This window comes from Tricharina praecox (genome assembly GCF_024521635.1).
Source record: "Tricharina praecox strain CBS 144465 chromosome Unknown BZA05scaffold_17, whole genome shotgun sequence".
Classification (NCBI taxonomy): domain Eukaryota; kingdom Fungi; phylum Ascomycota; class Pezizomycetes; order Pezizales; family Pyronemataceae; genus Tricharina; species Tricharina praecox.
Genome location: NW_026250419.1, coordinates 700355 through 715900, shown reverse-complemented (window position 1 = coordinate 715900; position 15546 = coordinate 700355). Strand labels below are relative to the sequence as shown.

Genomic DNA, 15546 nt, shown 5'->3' with positions numbered 1-15546 from the left:
TTTTTTTAGATGTGCTGCATGTACAATTACTACTATTATTACGGGTATTCGGGCGGTGTTTTCACGGCGTCTTTGGTTTGTCTGTCTTTTGTTAGCTTTTTCAGAATTTCTTTGGGACTTCATTTGTTTTTTCGCAAATCTAAAGTTTTCTTGCTCTTTTGCATGTTTTTACCGGCTGACTGTACTGGGGGGCGGATGTTTGGGGCGCTGGGTTCAGGTTTGGGAAGGAGGATACATGAGAAGAGTTTCTCCTGGCTTGAAGTTGTGGCATCTTACATAGGACATTACCGTACCGACCTACTTGATTTTGTAATCCTCAATTGCGTGTTGTGGGCCTTGCGGTGTAGTTAGCTGTCTCTCTCCACGTTCATGGGTACAATGTTTGTACCTACTTGTCGCCGTTGCGTTGCGTTTTAGATGTTTTCATGATTCATGTGGAACGGTACTGTTTCTCTTTCTTTCTTTCTTTCATCATTTCTATATTTGACCACAGTATACCTAGTAGGTAGTACATTCAGTTCTCGTCCCCTGGCAGTTGCTTCCCAATTGCTTCCCATTTCTGTACGGGATCCCGAGGTATTCATCAGTCTCAGGCTCATTGGAGTACATACCAGCACCACCCAACTCCACCAGTGCAAAAGTGCCCAAAGAAATCGCAAAAGAAAAATTCGCATCAGCCTTCCTCCTCCCCCTCTTCCTAGACCTCCTATGTGGATCTGCACGTACCGCCTCCTCGCTCCCCCTTCGCATCTCCGTCGGAAAAAGCACAGAATCCAGATATCTGGAGCTCGACATTCCGGTCTCTCTTCTGCGTCCCACAAGATCGATCTCCCAGTGCTCCGATTCCCCCCTAGGCTACGCAAATTCCCGGAATAGAAAAGTCTCCACCGTTTTTTGCAGTTTAATCAGTAATTACTTGAGACCTAAGTAGATCATGGCAATATATGTACACACTCCGGTTCCACGCCACTGTCCAACCCGACTTCATCGAGCAGCTCCGTGTGGCTCTTCCTACTCCGTCCCGCCTCCTGCCTCTTCATCGGGGGATGCCATGAAAGAGATTGTGGGAAGGAACAGCAGGAGTGACCCTGGCTCCTCAACCTCAGCACCCTCCCCCTCCTCTCGTTCAGCTCCGCCTCCCTTTCTTCCCGCTCCCTGAGCTCCCACTCGGATACCCCACTTACTGCATCTTCCTCAGCAGCCTCTGGCATCCGCCCGCCCACATCAGTGAAGGGGAGGAAGTCTAGGATGGCCTGTCTGCACCGCTCTTTCTGCTGGCTCTTCCATTCGGAGCAGTATTCGAAGAGGTGCTCCCGGATCTGGGTGTTGTAGCGGCACCATCCGCAGCGGGCGTCTGGTCGCTCATACTGGAGGTACCTACTGGCCTGTGAGGAAGTGTCCTGTCTTTAGCTGGTAAAACCTCGAGGCCAGGTGCTTGGAGGCCATGGCTGGGGTCGGGCCCGGTCTCTGGCCAGATTTTCTGCTGAACCGGTACTTCTTGTTGGTGACTCTGGCGTCGGCTCATGCTTTAGCTTTTTTCCACTTGGTTCCCGTGATGCCTCGCCTTAGGTATGCGAGTGACGGAGGTGGCAGCGGCCTGGTGGCGATGTGCTTCCATGCCTGGATGGCGTACTTCTGGCCGGGGCCAGGGGTGTCGTGGGTCATCCTTCTAATGGCTGCTTGTGTGTCCGTATAGATGGTGACTCTGCTGAGGGTGTGCCGCCTTCATGACACCAACCGGGGTAACGTCGGGATGCGGATCCAGCCTGTCCGGGTGATGGAGTGTGAGTCAGGGCAGTTTTGCTGTGATCACCGCCAATGATCGGATATCCTACGGGGAACGATAAAGGCTCATCGATAGAACCCCGCGAGAAGCCCCTGCCGGGGGTCGGCGCCTTGCCGGCATGCACTCTAAAGCCTTGGGTTCACTAGGTATACCTAGTATTTACATCGTGCACTTCCGACTCTGGAAATCCTGCGAGCACAGCTTCTGCCTATTTGCTACTATTCCTATCACGAACCTGCAGAATTCCTGAAGGAATGATGAAATATAGCTGCTGAAACCGTTCAATTGTTCCTCGGATTTCTAGGCGATTCTCGAAATAACACGTGAACTGCCACGTCTCCCAAACAGGTTAAAGAGCAGCGACAAATCAGGGGAAGTGGCGGCCGTCGATCGCTGCGTGCACTTCTATGTGCTCTACCGAGGTCCCGACAACGCTTATGATAGCTCCCCGACCTCAGCACCCCAAAACCTCCATAACAGCAATCTGTCACACGAACATCAACTATTACTCTGCATTGTCCATCGCAAAACAGCTTCACTACCTCATCACTCAGTTCCGCATCTCATCTAGAATGGTCAACATCATCAAGCCCAGTACACTTCCACTCATTGCACTCCCTTACGGCACCGTTCTTCTGCCCGGTGTAGTCCGTACGTTACCTCCATTCCGTCCCATTGCAACGCAGGGCTCCGTGCGCGCGCACACACAAAGCTCGGAATAGAACGTGCAACTAAACCATAACTAGTCCGGATCTTCGTCTCGGACCGACGCGACATCACCGCGCTCCTCAACAAACTCTCAAACAACTCTTCGACGCTCGATGCCTCGAACGTAGCAATTGGGTGTATTCCCCTACGGCCGCCGACCGAAGACGCGACGCGCGTGATCCACGAAGAGGGCGATGAATACGAGAAGGATTCTTCGTCGCGGGGCACCCACTCCACTAAATCGTTTCAGGCAGCAGTGCTAAACATCGATCCGTCCTCGGTTACCGTCGACGAGCTGTGGACGCATGGTACTGTCGCGCGGATCGTCGGGTTAGAGGGGAGCTCGACGGAGTCTACGGTCGGAGATGTTGCTACGGCCGAGAGCGGCATGGCGGTGGTGGTGGAGGGTGTTAGTCGATTTGCTGTGAAGCAGTGTCGGCAAAGAACGCCGTGGATCGAAGCCGATGTTGAGCACTTTGTCGATGACGCCATCGCGCCGAACGACGAGGGAACCATGGAGTTGTTCTTGCAGCTCAAGTCGCTGTCGAGGGAGCTGATCTCGCTGCTGAGATCGAATAATTCTCGAGGTGCCGGTTTGCCACCGATGGTTGCGCGGCGGCTTGAGGTGCTCATCGCCAAGAAGGACGCGAATGATGCAGGCTCGTTGGCGGATTTCATGATATCCGCTGTTGAAACATCGTTTCCCGAACGGTTGGACTTTTTGTCGGCGGTCACCGTGCCGAAAAGACTCGAGAAGGCAGTCGCTATTTTGACGAGACAGGTCGATCTCATCAAAGCCGCGAATAACAGGAGGAATAGCACTAATACCCAAATCCCGTTGCCGCACTTGATTGTGGTGGATGGTCGGAGGACCAATACAGGCACCAGAGCAAGGGGAAGACGTGGGATTGCTTCTGGTGTGGGTGGAAGTGGTGACGAAGAAGATGCGGAGGAAGACAACGAGATGGAAGAATTGGCGAAAACGTTGAAGGATGCAGGGTTGAGTCCTGAAGCGGAGAAGGTAGCGAAAAGAGAGATGCTGCGTTTGAAGAGGATGAGTCCTGTACAGGCAGAGTACGGTGTTTGTAGGACGTATCTTGAAACACTCGCCGAGGTAAGGCGAATCATACCCTGTGGAGCCGATCACGAAATATCACCCGATCCCCATAGCAGCCGGACTAATTTTGCTGCAGATACCGTGGACGAAAATGACGGAGGACAATCTCGACAATACTACGCTTGCGCGAGCCCGGAAGCAACTCGACGACGACCACTACGGCTTGGAGAAAATCAAGAAGCGTCTTCTCGAATACCTCGCAGTTCTTCGGCTCAAGCACCAACTCGAACTCGAGCGCGAGCTGGCCATACCGAAGGCTGAGCCCGAGACTGGCGGCAAGGAACTGGTGAAAGCTAGTGATGTGAAACAAGGGAAAGCGTTCGAGCTTCCTCCATCCAATCCAACCAAGCAACGGATCATCGATAAGTCACCCATCTTGCTGCTCGTCGGGCCTCCGGGTACGGGAAAGACAAGTTTGGCGAAGAGTGTTGCTGCCGCATTAGGTCGGAAGTTTCACCGTATCTCGCTTGGAGGTGTGCGTGATGAGGCGGAAATTAGAGGCCATCGGCGCACCTATGTGGCAGCAATGCCCGGTGTGATCGTCAATGCGCTCAAGAAGGTTGGAGTGTCTAATCCGGTCATCCTTCTCGGTGAGTGCATTCTTTTCGTTTGTTTTGTTTGTTTTTCGGCCTCTCGTGAGAGAAGATGCACAGGTTCGTCGGTACATGGATCAGCTGTTGCAGAGGAATGATCTGCAGCGTTAAAGTGGCAAGGCCATTGGTCCTTTCCAATTGATGAGCCTGTCAGACCACCCGCACTGCATCCAATACCAGCCTCTCCCTCTCCCTCTCGGTGCATCCAAAATATCATCCCGGATAGCCGGAAACTTAAGTTCTGAGCTTGTGACTGACGGGTCTCTAATTCCGCAGACGAAATCGACAAAGTTGGCGGGGCCAATTTCCATGGCGATCCAAGCGCAGCTATGCTTGAAGTGCTCGACCCGGAACAGAACTGGAGTTTCACCGATCACTACATCAATATCCCCATCGATCTGTCTAAAGTGGTAAGTCCATATATGTCCTGTCCTATCGTATCTGAAATCTCCGATGCGTCATCCCTACTCCTTGTTGCTCCCCGCAATTTTTATTTATTTTTCCGCCCCTCCTCTACGCTCTGGCCGTGACTGGCCAAAGACGCCCCCCCCTCCCCCACCCACCCACAGCCCCAAGTGCGAGTCCAGTTGTGACAAACCGCACCTCGGTTGCACGTCTTTTGCAAATGCCCTCCCGACTCCCCCACGCACCATCGTTGGTCCTCGAGGCGGTGGTGCAGTGTCACTCGAAGTCATTCTCCTCCAGATCCTAGCAGTGATACCGCCGGATAAACTGGTGGGGGACGCAGGATTGCATGGTTGCTTGCGACATGCTTAGCGACAAGATACTTTCGGGAAATTAGAAACTGCCGTTAGCATTTCGCTTATACGTTTCGTTTGATATTTCCTTTTCTGATGTTTCAATATCATTCGACCAGCCTGGCTAACCCGATGTGTAGCTATTTATCGCTACAGCGAACTCACTTGACACAATCCCGCCGCCGCTGCTGGATCGTATGGAGACGATTCAGCTGAGCGGTTACACGTCTGTTGAGAAGAAACACATCGCATCACAATACTTGATCCCCAAGCAGCTGAAATCGAACGGCTTGAGCCCTGATCTAGTAGAACTGCCTGACGAGGTGCTCCTCAAGATCATCACCTCTTACACTCGGGAATCCGGTGTCCGGAATCTGGAGAGGGAGGTCGGCAGCGTTTGTCGCGCGAAGGCTGTCGAGTTTTCGGAGGCAAAAGACCTCAATGACCTAGCGTCATACAAGCGTAGAGTCGAGCTTTCGGACCTGGAGAACATACTCGGGATAGAAAGGTATGATCACGAGATCGCGGAGCGTGGTAATAAGCCAGGCGTTGTCACCGGGCTTGTAGCGTACAGCATCGGAGGCACAGGCGCCATACTATTCATCGAAAGCTCGTTTATGCCGGGCACGGGGAAGTTGCAGCTGACAGGGAAACTTGGCGATGTTATCAAGGGTACGTCAGCAATCCATCTGGCGGTGGTTTCGGCGGATTCTCTTCGTTCCCGGCGCTGCCGGACGGGTGCATGTCGCTGACAGCGGGGTCGGTGCTACAGAAAGCGTTGAAGTCGCCTTGACGTGGGTGCGAGCCCATGCCTACGTCCTCGGTCTAACACACCATCCGGATGAGGATCTCATGAAGAACAAAAATCTACATGTGCACTGTCCCGCCGGTGCAGTCCCGAAAGTAAGTGATCGATAAACTCTCCTTTCGGCTCTGCAGCTCGTCCGCCCATCCTCTCTAGAGTATCAACCTTATCGCTCGAGCTTGAGCTCCGCACCCGCAACGAAGCTAACGACGTGTGTTTGACGCTATCAGGATGGCCCAAGCGCTGGAATGGCGTTCACGGTTGGGTTGATCTCCCTTTTCGCTGAGCGACGGGTTCCGCCGACGCTTGCCATGACTGGTGAAATGTCCCTTCGTGGTAAAGTAACTGCCGTCGGTAAGCTCACCTATTTTTACACCAGTTATCTTTTCAATCCAATTTACTCGTTATTCCCCATTTCTGTCTTTCGTCCCTTCCTTCCCCATCCACCCATGGACCATGCACACGAGTGGCGGTGGCGGGCGGAGCCAATACGACCCCCACCGAGCAATTAATTTTCCTACATTATCGATTACCTTATATAGTGCTACTACGGGAAGCAGTGGCTAACAGCAGGCTGTATCAACAGGCGGTATTAAGGAGAAACTCATTGGCGCACTCTCGGCTGGCATCAAAACGGTCCTCTTACCCGCCACCAACCGGAAGGATGTCAAGGAGTTGCCGCAGGAGGTCAAGGATGGAATGGAGATCCTCTACGTTAGGTGAGTGATCGTTCTTTTGGTCTTTGGCTCGGGACGATGGTATGACTGACGGGCGATGTACAGAAACATCTGGGAGGCACTCAAGTATGTCTGGCCCGAATGGACGGTGGGAGATGAAAACGTGTCGATGCTGGAAAGCAGGCTTTAGACACGGAGAGAAAGGTTTTGATTCCAACGAATCCTGGTAGTTTCGGGTTGTGATTATGCACGGACGAATGGTAGAGAGTATTCGGGCGGGCGGGCGAAGTTGGTTCTGCTGCAGGGTTTTTTTTCTTCATGATTGCGCTTATTCTTATTCGCTTTATCTACCCATTCAACGTGTGTCTCGCTGCATTTTGGTTTTTATTTTCCGCCATAGTACCATACGATTTCAATTTCACACGTACCCGTTCTGGAAACCACAATCCCACTCTACTTGTAACCGAGATCTTGGCCCAGCGGCCAGCCCCCAGCCCAACGTTCTGGATCTGGGTACGGTTCGCGAGATATTTGCGGGCCGCGGTCTGATTGACCCAGAATAGACACGCAGGTAATAGGTAATAGGTATCCCCCCCCCCCCGAAGCGAGAGAGCGGCGGGGTAGAGTACTAACTGTATAGTAGTGTACATAGGTAGAGTGTGCACTCCATGTAACGAGGTGGTACGATCGAAGGATCCGAGGCCAATCGACGGAAATGTATGGCTCACCCGAGCCCCCCCCCTCCTCCTCCGTTGATGCGAGGCAGGCTGGAGAAAAGGAGAATATCGTATGTGTGGATGTGTGTGTGTATGTGTACCCTGCCTGCCCATGCGTGCATGTAACGGCTGCTGTCCCTCCCTCCATCCCCTCGGCGGTGGTAATGGGGTTCCAGCTCCAGCTCCAGCTCAAGCTCAAGCTCCGGCTCTAGCTCCACCTACAGCTCTAGCTCCAGCTCCGGCTGACACAGAGGCCACCACCGCCGCCGCCAACACGCAACTAGGCGTCCACGGTACTCCAACGAGTGATCCCCGCTCCCTCCCTCCCTCCCGCCCCCGCGCAGGCAAGCAACAGGTGTATGTAGATTATATCCGGGCAGCCGAGTGGAGTGGGGGGAGTGGCCCCCACCATGTATGTAGCTAAGGCCCCAAGAGCACGTAAAGTTAACCGCGCGGCTGTGGTCTGTGGCCTGGGGGGTTGATCAGTGGGGTTGATCAGTAATCAGTGATAACTTGGCTTTAATTTCCGGTGAGCGAACGGGGACCGGCGAGCGGGATACGGTAGGTGTTTATCTGTCGGTCGGAATGTCGGTGCGTCTGTCGGTCTCGGGGCATGCTGAAGCTGAGATGCTGAAGACACGATTATGTGTGTCTGCATGTCTAGCGTGCGCAGAAGAGGGTGCGGGTGCGGAGCTGACTGAATAGACCGCTCCACAAGCAAGCGGACAAGACTCGTATGTAACTCGCATTCTGGAGTACCGAAGGTAGTTGCGTCTGGACTCTGCCGTCTGTGTGTCCGAGTGTCCGAGTGTCCGAGTGGGTTCCGAGCAATCTACCTAGTACTAGTAGGTACATAGCGGTAGCCGGGCCTTCCGGGAAAAAAAACGAGTGATGCACTGTTGTGATGCGTGAGCGTGTGAGGAAGTTTCAACTTTCAGGTGGGTATCGTACGTACCGATATCGCATCGCTGGGACTTGGGTATCGTACATACGGGTACCGGTATCGCTAGAACGGTGGGACGGTGGGTTGGAGTACCTACATACCTACATCATACATGTCATGCCAGCCTTCAGGTAAGTATCGAGTTTGGATTCTGGAGCAGAGTTCGAGCCTGTTCGAAAAACAGACTGCGCGTGTCCCCCGCGTATGTTTAGTATGGATGGATGGAGTTGACATGCTTGGGCGAGTGTCGGGCGAGGTTTGCAGTGGCCCATGATCCATCAGTGATATTTGAGAATCGAGTGGAGCGGTGGTGGTAGTGGATAGGTCGGTAGAAACACAACACAACTACGGTAACCACCTGCTGGAGATGGTGTTCCAGAATCCAGATGACTGATCGATACTCTAGGTACCTATCCCCACTGCTCAGTGGAGTCAAATTTCACGCTGCCGGTTTTCGGCGACTTACGTGCGTACGCTAGAAGCACCGGTAAATTCACGCAATGATCTCCATAGTACTCACTCACTCTTTCGATGGATGGATGGATGGATGGATGGATGGATGGACGAGTAGAGGCATGTATGTCAACAGCAAATTACAACCAAAGATCACGATTACACTCCTCGTACTGTAACTCCATGGCCCGTTGGTCATCTCACCCCAGTGAACTCTGGGGGTCGCCAAACCCGAACCAGAGCCAGAACCGCCCCCTCCCCCCGTCTCCTCGTCCGTCTCCTCGTCCGTCTCCTCGTCCGTCCATCACTCTCCCGCGGACCAATAGCCACCAATAGCCACCAATAGCTGCCTACCTATACCGTAGTCCTATCCCGCAGTCCTTACCCGCAGTTCTCGCCCGCATGAGGTTCACCATTCAGTCAGTACCTACCTACCATATCCCGCGCGCCCATGATCCCGCCCATGATCCATCTCGCCCTGCCCGTAGGCCTTGTCCGTAGGCCGTGAGCCGTTCTAGTCCATCCATCCATCCACGGACAAATCCGTCCGTAACTAGTATTCTAGTAGTCTAGTACTGTAGTACTGTATGCGGTTCACATATGCACGCCTAGGTAGTTATGGGCGCTGGTCGCTGGCCGCTGGGGAGCCCGTTCATCGTCAACCACCCAAGTAGAGTACATACCCAAGTAGATATCCACCGTACCGTATCGCCGAAACCTTAGTCTTTTACCAATTGAAATGGAACGCACGCCGGGACAAAGTTCCGCAAACCACGGATCCGTGGTACGTACATACATATCGTGGTATGTATAATGATTCATAGAGCTGCAGTGCAGTGCAGAGCAGAGCAGAGTTATCCCATCCCCATCATCCATCACAAAAACTCAAACACCGATACCTACGGACCTACCTACATATCCCATGGGCTATGGGCCTTCGTCAGCTGAAAGAAGGAAAAAAAATGGTCTGATTTCCCAAACATCTGGCACATCTTATGCACATCTTATGCACGCTAGCTAGAGTAGTTGGCCCGTGGCCCATGGTGCGCACTGCCAGTGGGTGAGTGAGTCCGTGCAGACTCCAGAGCTCCAGACTCCAGACTCCAGAGCCCCAATTTCCAACAACAACCTGCGAAGGTGAAAGTGCGGAAAGTCTCCGTCGCATGTAGGGCTAAGGGCGCAGACCGGGGGGGGGACTGGGAGAGTGGTGAGGAGTGAGTGAAGAGTGTTGGCCGTCCGCCAATCATCGTCGGTGGTCGGTCATGGGTGTTCAGTGGCCAGTATGTAGCCGTTAACTACAAGCGGGCGTGTCTCACCATTCCTACATGGAAAGAAATGATAGTTAGTTGACTATCGAAGGATGTACTCTATGTACACTCTAGGTACTACTCTAGGTACTCGGGGGGAGTGGGGGATGAGGAATACCTATCTGGGCGTAAGCGTTCTCTACCCGCCGCGGTGTTGCCAGTATCGAATTGCACATTTTCCCCATGTGAGAAAGGGAGCACCCAGCGCGGAATACTGTCCGAATTCTGGAGTAGGTAGGTAGGTCAGTATCTAGCCACGAGGCGAGGCGAGGCGGGCAAGGCGAGGCGAGACACAAAGCGGTGCGAGCGAGCCAGCGCCGAGCGGGAGCAAACTTCGGATTTTACAAATTCTTATTTTCCTAGAGATTATCATATCTAGATTTTGTTGGGTCTACTTCGTCTTGAGTTACGCCTGACCGGATACGGCATGTCCCCTGCAGTTTTGGGGGTAGGTTGCCTATCCTATCCAAGAACCTTGACCCTGATGTCGATCTCCCGATGCCGACCGAGCGGCCGAATAAAAAATATTTGACCCGTGTTGGGCGTGAATGGGGGAACGAAGGAATCAGGATGTCATCTCGACGGTTGGATTGGCTGTTGGCTGAGAGGAACGACCGTAACGCGTGCCTCTTTCGTCGACTCTCCCCGAGCGCCCCCATCGAGCCCCCCTTGCCAGCCAGCGAGCGCGGCTAAATCTCGCACATACTCTATATAGGGAGGGCTGGGGGCACTACTCGACTCGTTTGTTGTCCCGTAGGCCGGGGGCCGGGGAGCACTCCGTCGTCGTTGTCTTCAGCCCCCCCGCCCCCAGCTTCCCCCTCGGCTGGAAGCCAACGGCCAACGGCCAACGCGCAACTCTGGCCACGGATTATACGTACACACATGTAACAGAGGTACTCTAGAGTAGATTCCTGCACCGGTCAAGTGAGCGCAGACGCTGACGCGGACGCGGGCGCAGACGCAGACTCGTAAAGTGGCGGCTGTCACCTGCGTGCTGAATTCTCCGACGGCGGGTTTGGGGGGGGGGGGGGTGGAGGGTGGAGGGTTGAGACGGGGACGGGGGAGGGAAGGGGGAGGGGGGGCGGAGGGGCGGGGAAAAATCTCCGTGTGGTCTGACCGGACCAAATGTCGCTTTTTTGTGAGTGGCTGATTGGGGGTGCGACGGGGATGTGGATGTGGAGTTTTTTTTTTTGCTTTCTTTCTCGATGCAGCCACATCATACCTACTCTGTGTACACTCGTCCGTTGGCTTGGGCGGGGTTTCGCCCAGCCGGGAGCAGGAATCGTTCGGGCACAAAAGCCCGAGACAGCGGGGCCGGGCCGGAGACGGACACGGAGACGGACAGAGACAGACACGGAGACGGACACGGAGGACGGACGGACAGGAGGATCACATCGGATGGTGTGCATTGGACGAGTAGGTAAGGCCTTCCCTTCGTCTCACTAGGAAGAAACCCCTCTCAGCCCCTGCAAAAAAATATTAATAATAACAATAATAACACAGCCTAAGGAGTAATGCACTTACTTATTTAGGTAGAGTATGTAGAGTAATAGAGTAGCTGGGCTAAGTTCGAGATGGCTGCTTCATATAAACCCGAAAACGATCATACTACTATATACCACTCCTCGGAAGCGGGGACGGGGGACGGCGACGGATGGCGACCGGGTTTGACGTGGGTGCTGGGCAAAAGCACCGAAACGGGGCAGTGAAGCTTTTGCAGAGTACTATCATAGAGTACATGCAGCGCTGGGGGGGGAAAACAGCCGGGAGTTGCATGCTGGGTTGGGTTGGGAGCTGGGAGGGAACATAGAGTATCGCAGCATACATGACTACATACCCGCCATGTATCCCGGCGTCCCGGGATCCCCGTATCCCCGTGGGTATGTACAGTACATACGCCAGCTGGCCTTGTGGAAAAATACAGGATGAGGAGGAGATAAGTGTTTACGGTTCGCATGAACGCCAGACCCTGTGAAAGAAACCACCGCCGCCGAGAAGGCAGCAGACTAGTTTCCTAGAGTACCTGCCTGCCTATCTGCCTGCCTGCGAACCCATTTATCCGCCCGCGCCTCTCCGATCGTTCAGGCGGCCGCGGTGGAACTGCAATGGAACGACTCCATGACAATGGACATCCGCCGGGTCCCGGGTCCCCAGTGTTCCCCCCATGATACCGTACCCAATACCTACTTACCGTATGCATTCCGTTCCAGCCCCATGTTTCCAGTCTCTCCTCGTCCGCATTGACGCACACCGGCTGGCATGTGCTGAGCTGCTGGGGAGGTGCTAATGTAAACACCACGCTCACCACGCCGCCCCCGCCCCCTCGATCCCATAATCCATATAGATAGGTAGATCTCTTCGGCACCTCCAGTGCCAATCGTGTATGAGTAGTGTCGGCACCTCCAGCCAGGAAGTATTTGGCATGTAGTAGCCCGTTACCGACTATGCTTCGGTATAAAATAGTACGTACGTGACTTGCAAGTACTTGCAAGTACCTGCCTACACTCACTACACTACTACCTACATAACCTAGTATACGTATTTGGTCGGTAGCTTGAGCTTTACTGGATGCTGGATGATAGGTGTGCAGCTCGGCACATTTTCGTGTGTACATACACACATACACACATACATACATATATTCGGTACCTTAGACATGCATACATAGGTCATACATAGGTCATACATACCTCACACATACCGTACATAGGCCTCATACATACATACCTCACACATAGGTACATGCATGCGGCCGGTAGGCAGGCAGGCAGGCAGGCAGGCAGGCAGGCAGGCAGGCAGGCACATAGGTTCGTGATATGTACGTAAGGCCCGGCCACCTGAGGCCAGGAACTCGAGAGCCGAGCGCAGCGGGCTCTTGCAGATGTTGCAGGTCGTACAGCTGGCGACCAGAAATCTTGGCCGAAAATCCCCTTGAGTCTTTCTGCGGGGCTGTTCGGTGTTGAGAGCGGGCTCTTGCAGCTGGCTATTGCAAATTGCAACTGTTGCAGCTCTTGCAGCTCTTGTGGCTGGCGGCAGGATTTCTTGGATGAAACCCCTCTTTCCGCGGGCCTGAAGTTCAGTGTTGAACGCCGGCTGTAAATATTTACATACTCAAGTACCTGGATAGGTAGGTACATCGTGATCTGAACCCGTGGACACCAGGCGGCCAGGCCCGTGACCCGTCAGGCCTTCTCGCCGCTCGGCCATCCCCCCCCTCCGTCCTCCCCTAGTCCCTAGTCCCCGCGGCTGCGTCAAAATAGCCTCATTCCACCAGCGGCCAGTGGTCAGCCCGCTGAATCGCTGATCCGCTGATCAGCCATAACAACCCCCCAGCCGGCTACAAAATTTGGTACAATAGGTATGCGGTATGTACTGGTACATACGCATGAGGCGCATGTGCGTGAATGGGAAAGGGAGAGGAGAGGGAGCTGCAAAACTGCGTAGACTCTGCCTTTTTTTGGCTGGGATGGACTCTGAAGCGGCTACTCTACTTCCTACCGTAGTAGTTGAACCTGACTGTTCAGTCGGTTAATCAACTGCGTGAGTAACCTCAAATAGAGCATAGACTCCAGAATAGTTAGAGTAGAGCAGAGTGCTGTAATCGATGAAAACCGTATCTTCCTATTTTCCCCCTCTATGTTTTTTCTCTATTTGTATATATTTGCGGCCTTTTTTTTTTTTTTTTTTGGTTTAGTTTTTCCTTTTTTTTTCCTGCCCCCTCCCATATCTCCCTTTGGAGGGTTTAGTTAAGGCGGGAAATGTGATCTCTTTTCGAATCTCGACTGAGGACTGACGGAGAAGACTTTAGGGGTGTAGATACTGTAATGATAGAAAGGGTCTCGGTAATCGACTAACAAACCACCTCCAACTTCCAAGCCTCCAACTTCCGAGGCTCAACAGACCTCTCCTTCAACTTCCGAGGCTCAACAGACCTCTCCTTCCTCACCATCACTCGCGGGAAGTAGTTCCCGAAGCGTTTACTCCTGTCCGACCGGCCACCGGCGGCGGGCGGCGGGTATCAACCCAGCTCAGCTGAGCTGAGCTGAGCGGTACGTCCTTACTTACATCCAACTAAACGGTGCGCATGCCGACTAAAAAAAAGCGATATCGCATCTTTCCAGACACACCTGCTGCTGCTGCTGCGAAGTAGATCCCTACTCTACTCTACTCTACTCTACCCTACGCCGCTGCATTCCGCTCCACTGGACTTCCGCTGACTCCACTCCACGTCCAATCGTCCAATCACGTGCGCTGCTAACTGCTTAGTTAACTCGGTCCCATGGACGTCAGGTGAGATGTTTATCGATAACTGTGTAGGCGTCGACGTTGCGATGGCGAAACTCGGGGGAAGAAGGGGGAGGGGGAGAGGAAGGAGGAGGAGGGGGGAGGGGGTGCAGATGAGCCTTGAAATCTGCACGCACGCCGGGGCCGAGTTGTGGAGGGGGAGGCCGTATCACATTTCTGTACATAACCGCCGAAAAAGCAAATCCTCAGGGTCGGGGTCTCTCTCTCTGTCTGTCTGTCTCTCCCTCTCACTCTCACTCTCACTCTCACTTTCTCTTGTCTGTCTGTCTGCCTGTCTGTCTCTCTCTATCCCTCTAGTCCATTTACTACTAGCCCTCTCGCCCTCTCTTGCTCGCACTCAAAAAGGAAAATACCGAGACGAAAAACCTCGCCCCTCCTCCGCTCCGCTCTGTGCTACTCCAGGGTAGGTAACGTAACTAGAATATGTATGTAGGCCAACAGGGTGAATCACTACATACAGTGGAATCAATGGAACGAGCTGCAGCTGCATTCTGTCCCAGTTCATTTCGGGAGAACCCCCCATCATGTATGTAGGGAACGTAGGCCAGTCTGACACAATGTCCACCGTCCCAAGGGATCAATTGCAGAATTCAGGGACTCGTCCGCCCGTGAACCGTGGAGGACATCCAGAGTAGTGTAGTGTATGTAGTGTAGTCGCATGCAGCCAGTCGGCCCGTCCGTCCCACACACCCCCTTCACCAGACCTGACGCACGGAGAGTTTGGCGTGAGGGGGGAAGGGGGTCCTGTACACTGGATAGTAGCTTGGGGCGGCCTGCATGCAACATACGCCAACCACGGCGTTTGGGAAGGGAAGGGAAGGGAATGGCGGCAGGAAGAGGAGGACGTGGAGGAGGAAGAAGCGGAGGAGGAGGAGGAGGAGAAGGACGAGGAGGAGGAGGAGGGAACCGAGAAGGTCCTGCCGAATGATTAGGTTAATGTATCTTGGAACGTTTCATTGCGAGGCAGTTTTTTTCAACGTAAACTAAAGTGGGGTAGGGATCAATGATCGTAACGAGAACGGGTCTATGGGTATGGTGGGACAACAGGACAACTTTGACGTTTACCGCGAGCCTGCCCCCAAGCCTCGGATTCGTCCTGATGTCTCAGTGATCTGGGACAGTCTAGCCTAGCATGGGCCGGCCCGGGGGTGAGGGTGAGGGTGAGGATGAGGGGGGGGGAGGGGGGGGGGGAGCTGGATGAGAGCACAGATGGATGGCCCATGCGGGCTATCCGTGGCGAAAGGAAAGTGGGGCGACTGTTGCAGGTTGGCACGTACGCTGTCGTCGTCGTCGTCGTCGTTCTCGTCGCGATTTCCAGCCATCCGCGAACGAACGTGTTGGGTGTGCAGTAGACCCGGCCCTCACTGGACAGAGTGGA

The 15546-nt window shown here is 53.9% G+C and overlaps 3 protein-coding genes across 3 annotated transcripts; all 3 read left to right on the top strand.

The window, feature by feature from the left end:
- The first annotated feature begins 1917 nt into the window (after positions 1–1917).
- On the top strand, positions 1918–6890 carry BZA05DRAFT_402567 (Lon protease C-terminal proteolytic domain-containing protein). Its single transcript, XM_051484119.1, has 9 exons — positions 1918–2437; positions 2533–3608; positions 3688–4201; positions 4481–4614; positions 5103–5634; positions 5735–5865; positions 5998–6121; positions 6354–6486; positions 6550–6890. The coding sequence occupies exons 1-9, from the start codon at positions 2194–2196 to the stop codon at positions 6632–6634; spliced, it is 2973 nt and encodes a 990-aa protein (XP_051338284.1). The 5' UTR covers positions 1918–2193; the 3' UTR covers positions 6635–6890.
- Positions 6891–10938: 4048 nt separating this feature from the next.
- BZA05DRAFT_85781 (uncharacterized protein) lies at positions 10939–11425 on the top strand. The gene is made up of 2 exons (XM_051488718.1): positions 10939–11283; positions 11367–11425. Exons 1-2 carry the CDS (start codon positions 10989–10991, stop codon positions 11369–11371), a joined length of 300 nt encoding a protein of 99 aa, XP_051338283.1. The 5' UTR covers positions 10939–10988; the 3' UTR covers positions 11372–11425.
- Positions 11426–14725: 3300 nt separating this feature from the next.
- On the top strand, positions 14726–15304 carry BZA05DRAFT_475085 (uncharacterized protein; the record flags this gene model as incomplete). Its single annotated transcript, XM_051488162.1, has 2 exons — positions 14726–14768; positions 14871–15304. The coding sequence occupies 2 exons, from the start codon at positions 14726–14728 to the stop codon at positions 15098–15100; spliced, it is 273 nt and encodes a 90-aa protein (XP_051338282.1). The 3' UTR covers positions 15101–15304.
- Positions 15305–15546: the final 242 nt, after the last annotated feature.

Coding starts and splice junctions, on each gene's coding strand:
- BZA05DRAFT_85781 (XM_051488718.1), top strand. CDS start 10,989: ATGTCGCTTTTTTGTGAGTGGCTGATTGGGGGTGCGACGGGGATGTGG.
- BZA05DRAFT_402567 (XM_051484119.1), top strand. CDS start 2,194: ATGTGCTCTACCGAGGTCCCGACAACGCTTATGATAGCTCCCCGACCT. Junction 5,866..5,997: donor CCGCCGGTGCAGTCCCGAAA/GTAAGTGATCGA, acceptor TGACGCTATCAG/GATGGCCCAAGCGCTGGAAT. Junction 6,487..6,549: donor ATGGAGATCCTCTACGTTAG/GTGAGTGATCGT, acceptor GGCGATGTACAG/AAACATCTGGGAGGCACTCA.